Genomic DNA, 12567 nt, shown 5'->3' with positions numbered 1-12567 from the left:
TATATTTGAACGAAACTGTTTTTCATTATAAGGGTGTGGTTGGAAATTTTACATTCGTTGGAACTTCAATAGGTTTCTGTGCCATATTACTGAATCGGCCACAAGTACCTGTTAAAAGGTGTTCTAGCTAAGCTGTCGTCCGTCCATTAACGCAAACATAAAAAATTTGCCAATTTAAAATGGATGTGTAAACATATTGTCAACAAATTAAGTAATATATTGAAATTGTAATTGCGTTTTAAAAACTCATTTGCAGCTATTCAAAAAAGATATTACAGGGTCCGGCACTCGAAGACCGTTCGCGCTGCTGTCGCACTGGAATCAGCTGTTTATAAATTTTCTGAATGACAGTTCGAAGTATTGTTCACAAGTGTACAAAAGCGTTTTGCCAAAAGTGAACGAAAAAATAGTGATCAGCGATGGAATTCAAAGGTAATAGTGTGATTGATTTACATATATTTAGTTGGAAAATCACAGCCAGCAATTGTTCGTGAGCTCAAACACCTTAATGTGAATAAAGATTTTGTTTATCGAACCATCACTCGTTACAATGATACTGGTAGCATCGCAAAACGCCATAGAGGTGGCCATCAAAACAATGCAACGTCACGTGAGATGGTTCGGAAAGTGAAGAAGCGACATGAGCGAAATCCACGACGAAGTGCCAATCAAATGGCTAAAGAACTGAAAATATCCGAACGCAGCATCCGACGCATATTGAAAAATGAGCTCAAGGCCCATAGGCCCATGACCTCGCACAGAAGCGGCAACAAGTAAGACTTGAGAGAGCGAAGCATTTGCTTCGCTTGGCCGAAAGCGGTCAAATTCCGAACATTGTGTTTTCTGATGAAAAAATGTTTCCAATTGAGCTATTCGTAAATTCTCACAACGATAGGGTTTACTTGACCGACCGTTCATACGAGAATCTAAGTCATCGGTTGGCCACCAGGAGGCAGCACCCGCCACAAATAATGGTTAAGGCCGCTGTCTCCGCGGATGGGCGCTCTCCAATTATTTTCATCGAGCCTGGCGTCAAAGTAAATGCGACATTTTATCGGGAAAATGTTCTGAAGGCTAGGCAAACAAACATTTCGGTCGCAAACCATGGACATTTCAACAAGGCACAGCACCATCTCACAAAGCGCGAGTGAACCAAGAATGCCTGAAAAACAACATTCCGAACTTCATTACGACCACACAATGGCTCTCGAATTCACCAGATGCGAATCCACTGGATTTGTCTCTGGGGCCATTTTGGATAGCAAGGTCTGAAGTAAATAATTCACCAGTCTCGAGATGCTGAATAAAGTCATTGTCCGTGAGGGGGCCAAAATACCGGCAAGTCACATTCGGGCAGCTTGCGATTCGTTTCTTGATCGTCTCAAGGCCATAGTTAAGGCAAAAGGTGGTCATATCGAGCAAAAGTGAATTGGTCCTGAGTTTATGATTATTTTCAGACATTTCGTACTTTAAAATAAATAAAAATAATTTTCCAACCGAATTTATGGCTTTTTTAATTGGTTACACTTCGAGTGCCCTGTAGTTTACAACCCAAAACAAATTAGTTATGCGCTGATAAGTTGATATTATGTGCAGCTCAAAGGCAAACGGAATATTTGCTTCCCTTCCAACTGCATTTTACCAAACCAAACCACGAAACCATTCATTCCACGCATCAATAATGGGAAAGGTAATTAATTTAACAATCCTTTCGCAGCAATATTTTATGACTTTTCTATAATTCATACTCTTTTGCTATTAATTAATTAATCAATTCAAAGAACATTTATTTACTGAATTATTTAGTTAAGCTAGATATACGCTCATATATGTATTTAGTTATGTATGTATTTATATAATCTGGTTTGCTTCTATGCTTTGCCAGCACTGTCAATAGGAGAGCAAGGAATTCACAGAATTTTATATGGAATCTGCTGTTAGTTTGCTTCAATGCATATTTCTGCATATTCAAAATTCCCCACATCATCAATTTTGCCACAATAGTTGTAAGAACAACAACAAAAACAACAGGAAACTCAGCCACAGCTCGCATTCAGCTATTTAAAGGCACCCGCCAAAGTGTTATTTGTGTTAATTATTGCTTTTGTGCTCATGTGCATTCACTTTCGAAAGAGGGCGGGGAGGAAATCGCTTGAAAACCATATAGAAGGGAAATTACTGAAAGCGATGAGCAAAAAAAGCAATATAAACCTAAATTGGAGTAGAAACTAAAGCGAAGTGAATGAAACTTCCATTTCACGTGAGCAAATGGAGCAGCGAACACCGGGCGCAGTCCATGTATATGTATGTATACACACACACACACATATGCATATGTGCCGAAGTGTGGGTGCTCTTTGTCCAGCGCTGACCTAAATATTCAGTGGGAAAGCGCTAATCGATTATTGCCTGCTGTCAACGGCAAATGGCAGCTCCCAGCACCAGCACACAAGCGCTCGTGTATGTGTGTGGGTATGCTGGTGCAAACGGTAGCACATTCTGGTGGATTGTAAAAGTAGACCGACAATGGCAAATGCTTTGCGCCGCGTTGTGTTTATACTCGTTTATGTGGCTGTGAGTGTACTTGTGGAGAGGTTGCGAGTAAGTGATATATCCTGACAGCGACAAATGTGTGGGCGGGTGTTGAGGCCGAAATTCGTTCACATGATTTGGCTGCTTTTAAAATTATATTATTTTAGAACGAAAAAAGGAAAAGAATAGACAAAGCAATTTACGCTTGATTGTTCTGTGCGAGGGGGGAGGGGTTGGTGGGTTATTGAGTATAAAATGTGTCCTTTTGGTTATTTTGTACATAAATACATATTTTTTGATATTCTTTCAAAAGCTGGCTGGCTCGCAGTTTGACGGAATATCTATAATAAGCATGACAGAAAAATTCGTGGATAGCAAATGCGAACAACTTCCATAGCTTATGAAAATGATTTACTCTGAACTTTCCAGAAAAAAATATGTCTTTTTAACAATCGTCCTGACTTGATCTCGACTATCTTCTCATTTGCCAAATAATTTTAGTTTGCGACGCAGCCAATTAATTTTCACTGATACATCATTCTAATGACATTACTCTTCAGCTCTTTTCAGGCAAGTGCCTAAAATAACTAATAAATTGAAGTCTGCACTTTGCATTATCTCTGAGCGATAAGCCGGCGTTGTGTCGCTCCATTTATTTGAGGGCCATCGAACGTTCACCTCATGGCATCACTCATCCCAGCCAACAACAGGCAGCAATCAAATTGGAAAAGCTTTCAGATTCGGTGGTTTCTCCGCCTGAGTGCTAAATGTTTTAGTGGCTGAGTGGTCAGTGATGTGGTTTGTATTTACCTTCACCGTACACACACATGAGGGTACATACATTCACTCCCCTCTTCATCATGCCATTTCCCGCGCTCTCTCTGCCATTGTCATTGACGATGTGTTATTCTACGAGCACATGCATTTGTAGTGACAACTTGACTACTCTTTGACGGCTATTGTTCTTCTTTATTGTGTATGTTTCAACCACTTTACATTGGAATTGTTGTTGTTGTTGTTAGTGATAAATGTTGTACGATTGTGCGCTTGTGGGCACAACATTAGTTATTCACAACGTGGGCGCAATTCAGTGTATGGATGTGCGTCTCTAATACCACTTCAATCGACGCCTGTTGAATACATTACCACACGTGACCTACATAAACACACATACACTTTTGAGTATCAGCGCCTACAAGTATGCAGGCAAAGTCGTCATTCATCCAGCTGACGGTCGCTTGTTGATTCTTTAGACGAATGTTATTGCTTTTACTCACTCAGGCACACATATACACATCTTACATTGAATAAAATATTATTATTCTCAAGAAAAAGCAAGGAAATTTCACTGCATAAAAATTTTGTAATCTATATATGTACATATATAAAAGAAAGTTGTGTTAGTTACACCATTTATAACTCACGAACGGCTGAACTGATTTGGCTGAAAATTGGTGGAGAGGTAGCTTAGAACCAGGGTTAGGACATAGGATACCCTTTATCTCTTTATGCCAAAATTTAATACAACTCATAAATACAAAATTTATGTTTGAAATAATAAGCATTTGTTCAAAATTCATGTTTGTAGGAATCATTTGAATATATGTATACGTACAATTTTAAACAGATTCTTCATAAAAATTAATACAATTACTAAGTATTTGGAACAGTAGAACACCACTTTTAACTGGCTCAGTAATCAGTCTCTGAGTATGTATTATACCACGTGCTTCCGAAAAGACTGATGTCTTAACCTTTCCATCCGACTTTTTCGTCTTTCCACGCCTGAGAACCGGTTCATCATGTGCAGTCCACTAGAATTACAGTCGATTGGACTCCAGTGGGAAATGATGGAGCTATGTTTCTATTGTCAGACACCGACGCAAAAATGCGCCAGCTTGTTCGTCAAAATGTAAAACGCGTAGATAATAGAAGAGATGTTCCCCGAAACGTGGAAGGTACAGCATTTGGTCAAAAAAGCCACCTGAAGAACATTCATCTTATCGACCTTTGTACATGCTGGACACCATTGGTAAAGTGTACGAAAGCATAGTAAGAAACCGCTAGTAGTCAGCGGTTCAAAGAGTTTGCAGATTATCAAAGAGACAATACGGTTTTATAAAAAAGAAGTCCACTATTGTCGCACTAAGAGAAGTCGTCAGAGCTATACTATCTCAGGTGGAGTACCGCGAAGCTCGGTCCTAAGCCCTCTAGTATGGAACTTGATGTACGACGGGGTGTTAAGAATACATCGATAAAAAAAAATGTGAAAATATCGCATATGCAGATGACCTCATAGTGGAAGCAATGGCTAAACATCTGGATAATCTCCGGCTCAAATGCAATGATAGCATAAATGCTCTGCATCAATGGTTTGCTACCAAGAGTTTAGAGTTCGCTAACCAGAAACCGGAAGTATCGCTCACAAGCACAAGTAAGGTGGCAGAAAGAGTATCACTCACCATAAGGGAATGCGACATTATTTCACAGCCGCAACTGAATTATTTGCGAATAATATTGGACTTCAAATTAAAATTTAAGGAACACCTGGCGCATACTTCGGATATTCCAAAAAAATATATAGTGCTCTATCAAGAATGATGGCCAATAGGTGCTGCCTTAATTCCAGCCGGCGAGCTTTAATAGCAAAAGCGAGGAGTTCCGTAACTTTCTACGCTAGATATAAAATCATATTCAAAACAAATAAACGCTGTGCATAGGCTCATTGCTATATGAGTAACAAGTGCGTTCCGAACGATATCAATCGACGCTGCTGAAGTTCTAGCTAGTATGCCACCCGCCCATTGACATCTAGGAAGACGAATTCGCGCGATTGGACCTGTTATTAGAGCCGTCTCTAATAGTAAAAAAAAAGAAGAGAGAACCAAAAGCATCACAATGTGGCAGCAACGGTGGCAAACCTCAGGCAAAGTACGGTGGAGCCACAGATTAATCCCGGGCATCTATTCGTGGATAGATAAACAACATGGGTACCTAGACTTCCACCTAACCCAAATAATAATTAGAAGCTATCTGTTCCGATTCCATAACGACCTTTATCTGTACTGTCCGACGTATACAGGGTGCATAGAAGACTCTAAGCAATGCCCTAGTTTTTCAAATGTAAGGTAAAACTTAAAAACTTCACTTGGCGGTAGTTTTCCGGTGGAAAATTTTAAAACTCATGTATCAGTCCTCTGGTAAATTGAAAGCTGTCTGCGCAGCCACAGTTCTAATTATGACAAAACTATGGAAAATACAGTATATAATGCGTTAGCCAGTCCACATGATAGATGAGACTTAAAGTCTTTCTGTCTCCCATGAAGTAATACTTAATCCGGTGGTTCCGTGGGAGAGATATGAGTATAGTAGGTAGTAGGAAGATTAAACTTTCGCACTCAGGCTTTCGATGCTTCCTCCTACTATAAAGAACGATTGATATCATACGTCTCCGCTTTCAATGCAGTGTGCATGAACCCAAATCGATTGAACACTAGAAAAAAATAATAATTTGCAATATTCAAAACTTCCGTATAAATCATATCAGGATCGGTTGTTATTTTAGTGCGGATTTTTTTCGACAACTTTAGTGAAGATTAAAATTGCCAATTGCAATGAAGAATAACAGCTCGAGCTGCCGATGAAGTATGACAAAAAAGTCGAATATTATTGTTTTGTATTTTGTATTCTAATAGAACTGCTCTGATTGCCCTTTTCGTTTTACAAATATGCAAATTAACTTCAAGTGGAAGAAAGAAACATTGCAAGTGGCAATTGACCTGAGTATAATTCTGCTGAAATTTAAGCTTATTTTAAAATATTGCATTTGTGTCTGTGACAACAAAGTAAAGGCTTTCAAACAATTCCATTATTTGATTTGATAAATTTTCATGAAATCGTTTTTGTGCTCATGTTTTTGGTGCTAAATGTGTTTTTCAGCACAACGTAAATGCTGCTGAGCCCGTAGTTATGAGTATATATGTACATATGTATGTGTGTATATAATAGTTGTACTAAAGGCCGCACTCCGCTAAGGTTCAAGGATACACAAATGCTGCCAAAACAACAAAAAGTCTAATAAAAGTAGAGAAGTTAATTACAGCAATTGCACAACCACAAGTGTTCGCCTAAATATTTATGGTGGCGTGCGGGCGGAGCAACATGTGGCACGGGCAACAAAACATACATGACACACATGACCTTAGAGTAACAATTAATTAGTGAGTGACAGCAACTGGATGCAACAGGTCTTCAGAGGATTTCCGTTCGCAGTTGTTCGGGGCTGTGTGTATTGTTGGTTTTGTAACGGAACTTTAGCCTATTTTATGTGCACAGGAAACCACTAACTTTCGCATCACTGGGCACGAAAATTTGTGAGCTCAACCGCAAATATTGCGTTTTTGTCCGAAAATAGTTTGTTGGAGCTTTCGCAATGAAGTCGGCCAATGATGCTTCAGGTGTGGGAGGACGAATCGGGAATGTGTATATGTTGTGGCTGGTATATATATAAAAGGTGGAGTGCATTGGTGATTAGTTTCCACATTAGCATATGTACACTCTTCAGAGTACTTTTTTTGAAGTGTCATTTTAAAATATGTGTGCTTTCGTGGTATTATCATAACAATTGCGGTACAAGTGGTGGCAAGAAATGAAATAAAATACTGAGCTGTTTGTCCACAGTGCCATGAGAGAAAAAAATCTGCTTGATGTGCACTGCAGATGGAGAATATGGTCGTCGTTAGACGAGAATACTAGTTAAATGCACTCGCTCGCTGCCAAAGCGCAATTGTTGCGTATACGCAGTGGTGGGATGGAGGACACCAACGCACATAATAAGCCTGTCAGGCATTGTTGTGCTTTGCGTAAGCGTCAAATTGTTGTAATAACAGCACGCAGGTGGCACTGAGTGCGTTAACGGTACCAAGTAATCCCACTGTCACATTCGTATGGGTAAACTAACACACACACGCACAATGAACGCAACTTTCCAGTTAAGGCAAACTTTCCTTAGATTCGTTATTTTGCTCTTGAACCAACACCAGCAACAACACATACTTGCAATTCTGTCACTTGTCTGGCTGGGTGTATGTGTGGTACAGCATTACCTGCCTGCGGCGCGATTTCAAAAGTAAGCATTTTGCATGAATCTTGCTCCCCAATCGCTCTTAGCTGACGAGGCGAAAAAACTGCTGGCGGAAACAAACGGCAGAAAGCAAGTAGCAGCTTACGTTTTAAGCGTAAATTCCACATTTGCTGTGTGAGTCTTGCATGGCTTGAAACTTTTGTCGCACACACACGAAAGCAGTCGGCAAAGCGCCTTTCGTTTTTAAGCTGCCACTAGCGTCTGTTGCATTTCATATCCCTGGCGCTTTATGAAACTTTTGCTTGGCGCACTCAGGCGTTGCAATAAATAAAATAACACTGTGTGGCTTAAAGCTGTCTACCAGTACTTAAGCGCGCTCACACCACCGCAAATTGGCGCTTGCCACATATGTGTGAGTGTGCCTGCTGCGTGTGTATTGGTGTGTCAATCAGGCTTCAGTGGTTGCTTTGTGCGAAGTTTTAAACGAGTTAGTGCCATGCCGACATCTGCTGCGCTCTGCCATGCTATCGCGTTGGCCGTCCGCCGCTCGCGTGCAGCGCGTGCGTGATTGACGCTCGCACATTGTTGCTTTCGCAGCAGTTACATGCGTTGGCAATTTATTTTTAGTGCATTGAGCGATGGTGGGCAGACATGCATGGCCATTGTGCGCAAGCACTCAGCCACCGTGAACCGATGTTGGTTTTAAGTGGCAACTATATGTATGTCACTCTGAGTTTCTAAATCAAATGCCGTGAATTATTCAGCAATTACACAGAAGTTTGATAAAGACAACTGCAAACAAATCATGTGAATGACGTAGAAAAGCTTTCTTTATTCCAGTTAAAAATTTATGGCATGAAATATAAAAGAAATTGTTTACCTTTAGCCGTTGGAACTTGGCTTCAGCATCCTTGTCGCCGTCGTTCTTATCCGGATGGTACTGAAGAGCCAAAACTTTGTACTCAGCCTGGATTTGTTCAACCTGAAAGCAAAAAGTTTATATGGAACAGTTATTCATTTATTTCTCAAATTAAAAATTTATTATTAAAAAACATTTTTTTGGGCGGTGCCTTCGGAAACCAGCTTCCAATGACTAAATTTCCGAAGATTAAAAAAAAAAATACAAAATATTATTCAAATGTTTTCTTTAATATACTCAAAAGTTCATAATTCATTTATTATATAAAAAAATTGGTTAAAGTAAGCACTTTTTCGGCCGTCGAAACCCACGTATCCCCTTAATTCAGCAATTTTATCTCTGGCAATGTTCTTTGTTTTAGACTTTTAAGTCGCGGTTGTTACTCAGAATGCACTCTAAGCCACTTACAAATCTTCTTTTATATTGTATTAGAAAAAGTAATTAAATTTCAGAGACAAATTCTTGTACGAACGAAACCTCCACAATAATTTCGAATAGATTGCAATTAAACAATTTCTAACTCGCATTAAAGAGTTTTTGAAGGAATTTCATCTATCTAGCTGGTAGAGAATGTTTAAATCGGTTTATAAAGGGTAACTCATTTCGAGGTTTCCTTCTTTTTTAAAGAAAAAACACAGAAACTTCAAATTTAATAGGGAATTTGTATTATCTTTCGAAAGAACATTCTTTGGCATTTATTATTTCTCTTTAAAATGTTGGGAGCGGCTATGTCTCATATGGTCCATCCGTTGAGTACAATTTTCTATGAATCGTCTGAGCATTTTGACTGGTAACTGCTCCAAGGCCTGAATAGAAGCGGGCTTGTCCACATAGACTTTAGTCATTACATATCCTCACAGGAAAAAGTCTAAAGGTGCGATATCACACGATTTTAGTGGCCAATCGACCGGCTCAAAATGTGAAATTACCTGCTTACCGAAGCGTTCTCCCAATAAATCCATTGATTTATGCGATGTTTGTGCCACTTCGTCTTCTTGAAACCAAATGTCTTGGTTATCATGGCGCAATAACGGTCGCCATTGACGGTTACGTTCTCATCGGCATCGTTTTAGAAGAAATATGAACTGAAGATTTTACTGGCCTACAAACCATACTAAACCGGTGTTTTTTCTGGATGAAATTAGGCTTGTTTACATACCCATTAAGTCAGAAATGGACCCGCTGAATAAAATCGAGCGGCTTTAGTTCCTGCACAAGCTGTATTCTGTATGAAATTGCGAATGGCGCCGAATCGACTCTTCGTGTCCACTCTTAGCTACATCTGCTATGTTCTCTTCACCGCGTGCTGCGTGCTAATCGATAGAATATTATCCAATTATGAATGCTGGGTCTCAAGTGATGGTGTTGCGAATAGTACGCTCAGTAGGGCGATCCTATTGACCATAAGTTGACCGAAGCGCGCAAAAGACATTCTTTACGAACGGGAATTTTCGCAACAACGTTGAACGAGTTGTAAACGTTGTTCAGGCGTAAGTCTTTTCATGATGAAATGTTAAGCAATACTGAACAAATATAATATGACAGCTTGACACAATTCACGCATGATTTTTCAAAAAAATGCTTTTGAAAAAGTGCTTCGACTTGGACTACCCGTTATTAAAATATTTTTAGTAAAAATCGATAGTGTTTTTCAACATTTTTGCCATCGAGAGCGATATTTGCTTCGAGTCTCTTTAGGCCTGCGACTGAAAAAATGCCAGATCCGTTGAATACGACGAATGTGGAAGATTCTGCTTTTGTTTTTAATGTTTTTAACGAGTCCAGTTCTAGTGACACCCTCACAAAGAAATTATAAGGGCGTTTCGGTTTGGTGTAATGAGAATTGTTAAAAAAAATATCGAAAAAATAATAAATAATATTAATAAATAATCACATAATATTGAAAAAATTCCTTTCTGAGGTAGTTACAATGTATGCAACTGTTTAAAGGTTTTAGGCCACAGCCTTATTAAAGTGAACCTTTATTGTTTTCTTAACATTCTTAAGCTAAAATATCAGAAGGAAATCGGTTTTAAAGAAAACATGTAACGCGTGGGTCAAAATAACAAGCGAAGAACTTCTAATCTGCTTCCGAGTAGAGATAGATCACTTAAGTAGAGAGATATCATAAGAAGAATAACATAGAATTCTTTCAGCGGCTTAAGCCAAGCAGAACCTACTGATAAAGAAGTAGTCGATCAGTTTATTGGAAGATGTTCACATTGCAGAATTTATGCCTTTATTGAGTTCTAGGGCATGCCAGCTTTGTTTGTCAATCCACTGACAGATATTAATGTTGGCCGCAGGTTATTATAATAGTATTATGCGCGACATCGTTGGAATCTGATAAGTTTTCACTTTGTAAGTTTTGGCAAGTTTACTAGTATATAACTACACTACATACGAACACAAGCACTTATACATACAAACACAGTTAATGTAATGCTATTTGGTATGTCATAGTCGAGAGCGTTGGAGTGAGCTCCACTTGGCCTAAGCTCCAAGCGATTGTATGTCAACTATTTGGTCCATATTTTGATTAGAACATAAGTGAGCAGCCACAACATACAACGTATCTTTCAAGAATTGCCACATGCCAACCAGTGACCATATGCGTATATACTTAGAGTATGTGTTTGTGTTTGATGCATCCTTAAACTCTTCACGTTGGTAGCTCAAGGGGACAGTTTATGATCAACTTTAAAGTCCTAAGTGCATAATTTTCGTTAAACTTCTGCTGTGCCAATGAAACGTGTTTGCCACACATCCACTTTGCACTCGCTCGGCTCCTGCTGTGCCTGGATAACCTATATACTTCGTGGGCTGGCCAACAAGTGCGCCCAACAAAGGCGTGGGAAGCACTAGCTGAAGCCGAACTCATGACGAACGCACACAGAAGCGAAAGCAGCTGATGTTTGTTGTTGTAGTATGCTTTGTTTTTGCGTGGGCTCACAGTTAACAACAGTTTGGCCTCTACTTTTTCCATACGCTCGGGGATAATGTATACTTTCATTGTTGTGGGTTGAAGCTTTCTGCAGAATTTCCATCGGAAGTGGCGAAGCACTGGCTTTACATGGCGAGCGCATTGTGTATTTCTTTCTCGTTTATTGTGCTAACTGTTGACAGGCGCTGGCTTTCTGCTTGCACACATTGGCTTTGTTTGTTCGCTTTTAGCTTTCCTTCAAGCCGGTGGCCTGGGTACACCTGTCTGGTCTGGCTTACACCATCACGCCTTAGCCGCTTAATTAAGTTTTGTGCGGCGCAACTCGGCTTGCAGACTACAAAGTTTAGTGATAGACATTTTGCTTGATTCTGACAGTCTGTTTAATTGAATCTGGCCGCAATTTGATTTGAGTTTTGCGTCTGTTCCCAGTCTTCATCGTCGATATATTTGCACTGAATTGATAAGAATTTGTAAGATTAGCATACCAATGACAATTCAATTATGACGGCTGTATTAAAGAGATTAATGGGATGCCTTATGGCAACTTGCTCTCTTTAGTGAAAGACTGTGTTTATTCTAGTAACTGGTTACTGTATAAAAGTGAAACACTGAAAAACTTCCAAAAATCGTTATATAGGACCAATGGCCGGTTAGGGAGATAAATATTTGATAATTATATTAATAATGTTTTTTTTTAATCAAAAGTATAAAAAAAAATAAAAAAACTTTAAGTTCAGTTGCACCAAAGCAACAATACCCTTCAGAAATACAAAAGATTCTTTGTAAGAATTTCGATCGGTGAGCTATAGTAATTCGATATGAACAATTAACAGTTTAAAAGCATTCAAAAATGCAAAAGATGAAGATATCGGCCGTTCCGACATATGAGCAGCTTCTAGGTGAGAAAAAGACGTGTGCAAAATTTCAGATCGATGTCTTAAAAACTGAGCGACTTGTCTAAATCGACTTAGCCCGAAGCGCTTCTCATTTATATCTATACTTTATAGGATCTTTGACGTTTCCTTTTGGGTTTACAAGCATTGAGGCAAACTTAATATACCTTGTTCAAGGTGTAAACATCCATTGGTG

General features: G+C 39.2%; 1 protein-coding gene across 3 annotated transcripts in view; it reads right to left on the bottom strand.

Moving 5' to 3' along the window:
* Positions 1–12567, bottom strand: part of LOC120773881 (J domain-containing protein) — a 38107-nt gene that overhangs the window by 4778 nt on the left and 20762 nt on the right. For all 3 annotated transcript variants that reach the window (XM_040103054.1, XM_040103068.1, XM_040103060.1), the window contains exon 3: positions 8496–8597. In XM_040103054.1, the coding sequence (XP_039958988.1) occupies positions 8496–8597 (102 nt within the window). The remainder of the gene's footprint in view (positions 1–8495; positions 8598–12567) is intronic.

This window comes from Bactrocera tryoni, chromosome 1 (assembly GCF_016617805.1).
Source record: "Bactrocera tryoni isolate S06 chromosome 1, CSIRO_BtryS06_freeze2, whole genome shotgun sequence".
Classification (NCBI taxonomy): domain Eukaryota; kingdom Metazoa; phylum Arthropoda; class Insecta; order Diptera; family Tephritidae; genus Bactrocera; species Bactrocera tryoni.
The sequence above is the reverse complement of the archived record's forward strand: the minus strand, read 5'-3'. Positions and strand labels throughout refer to the sequence as shown.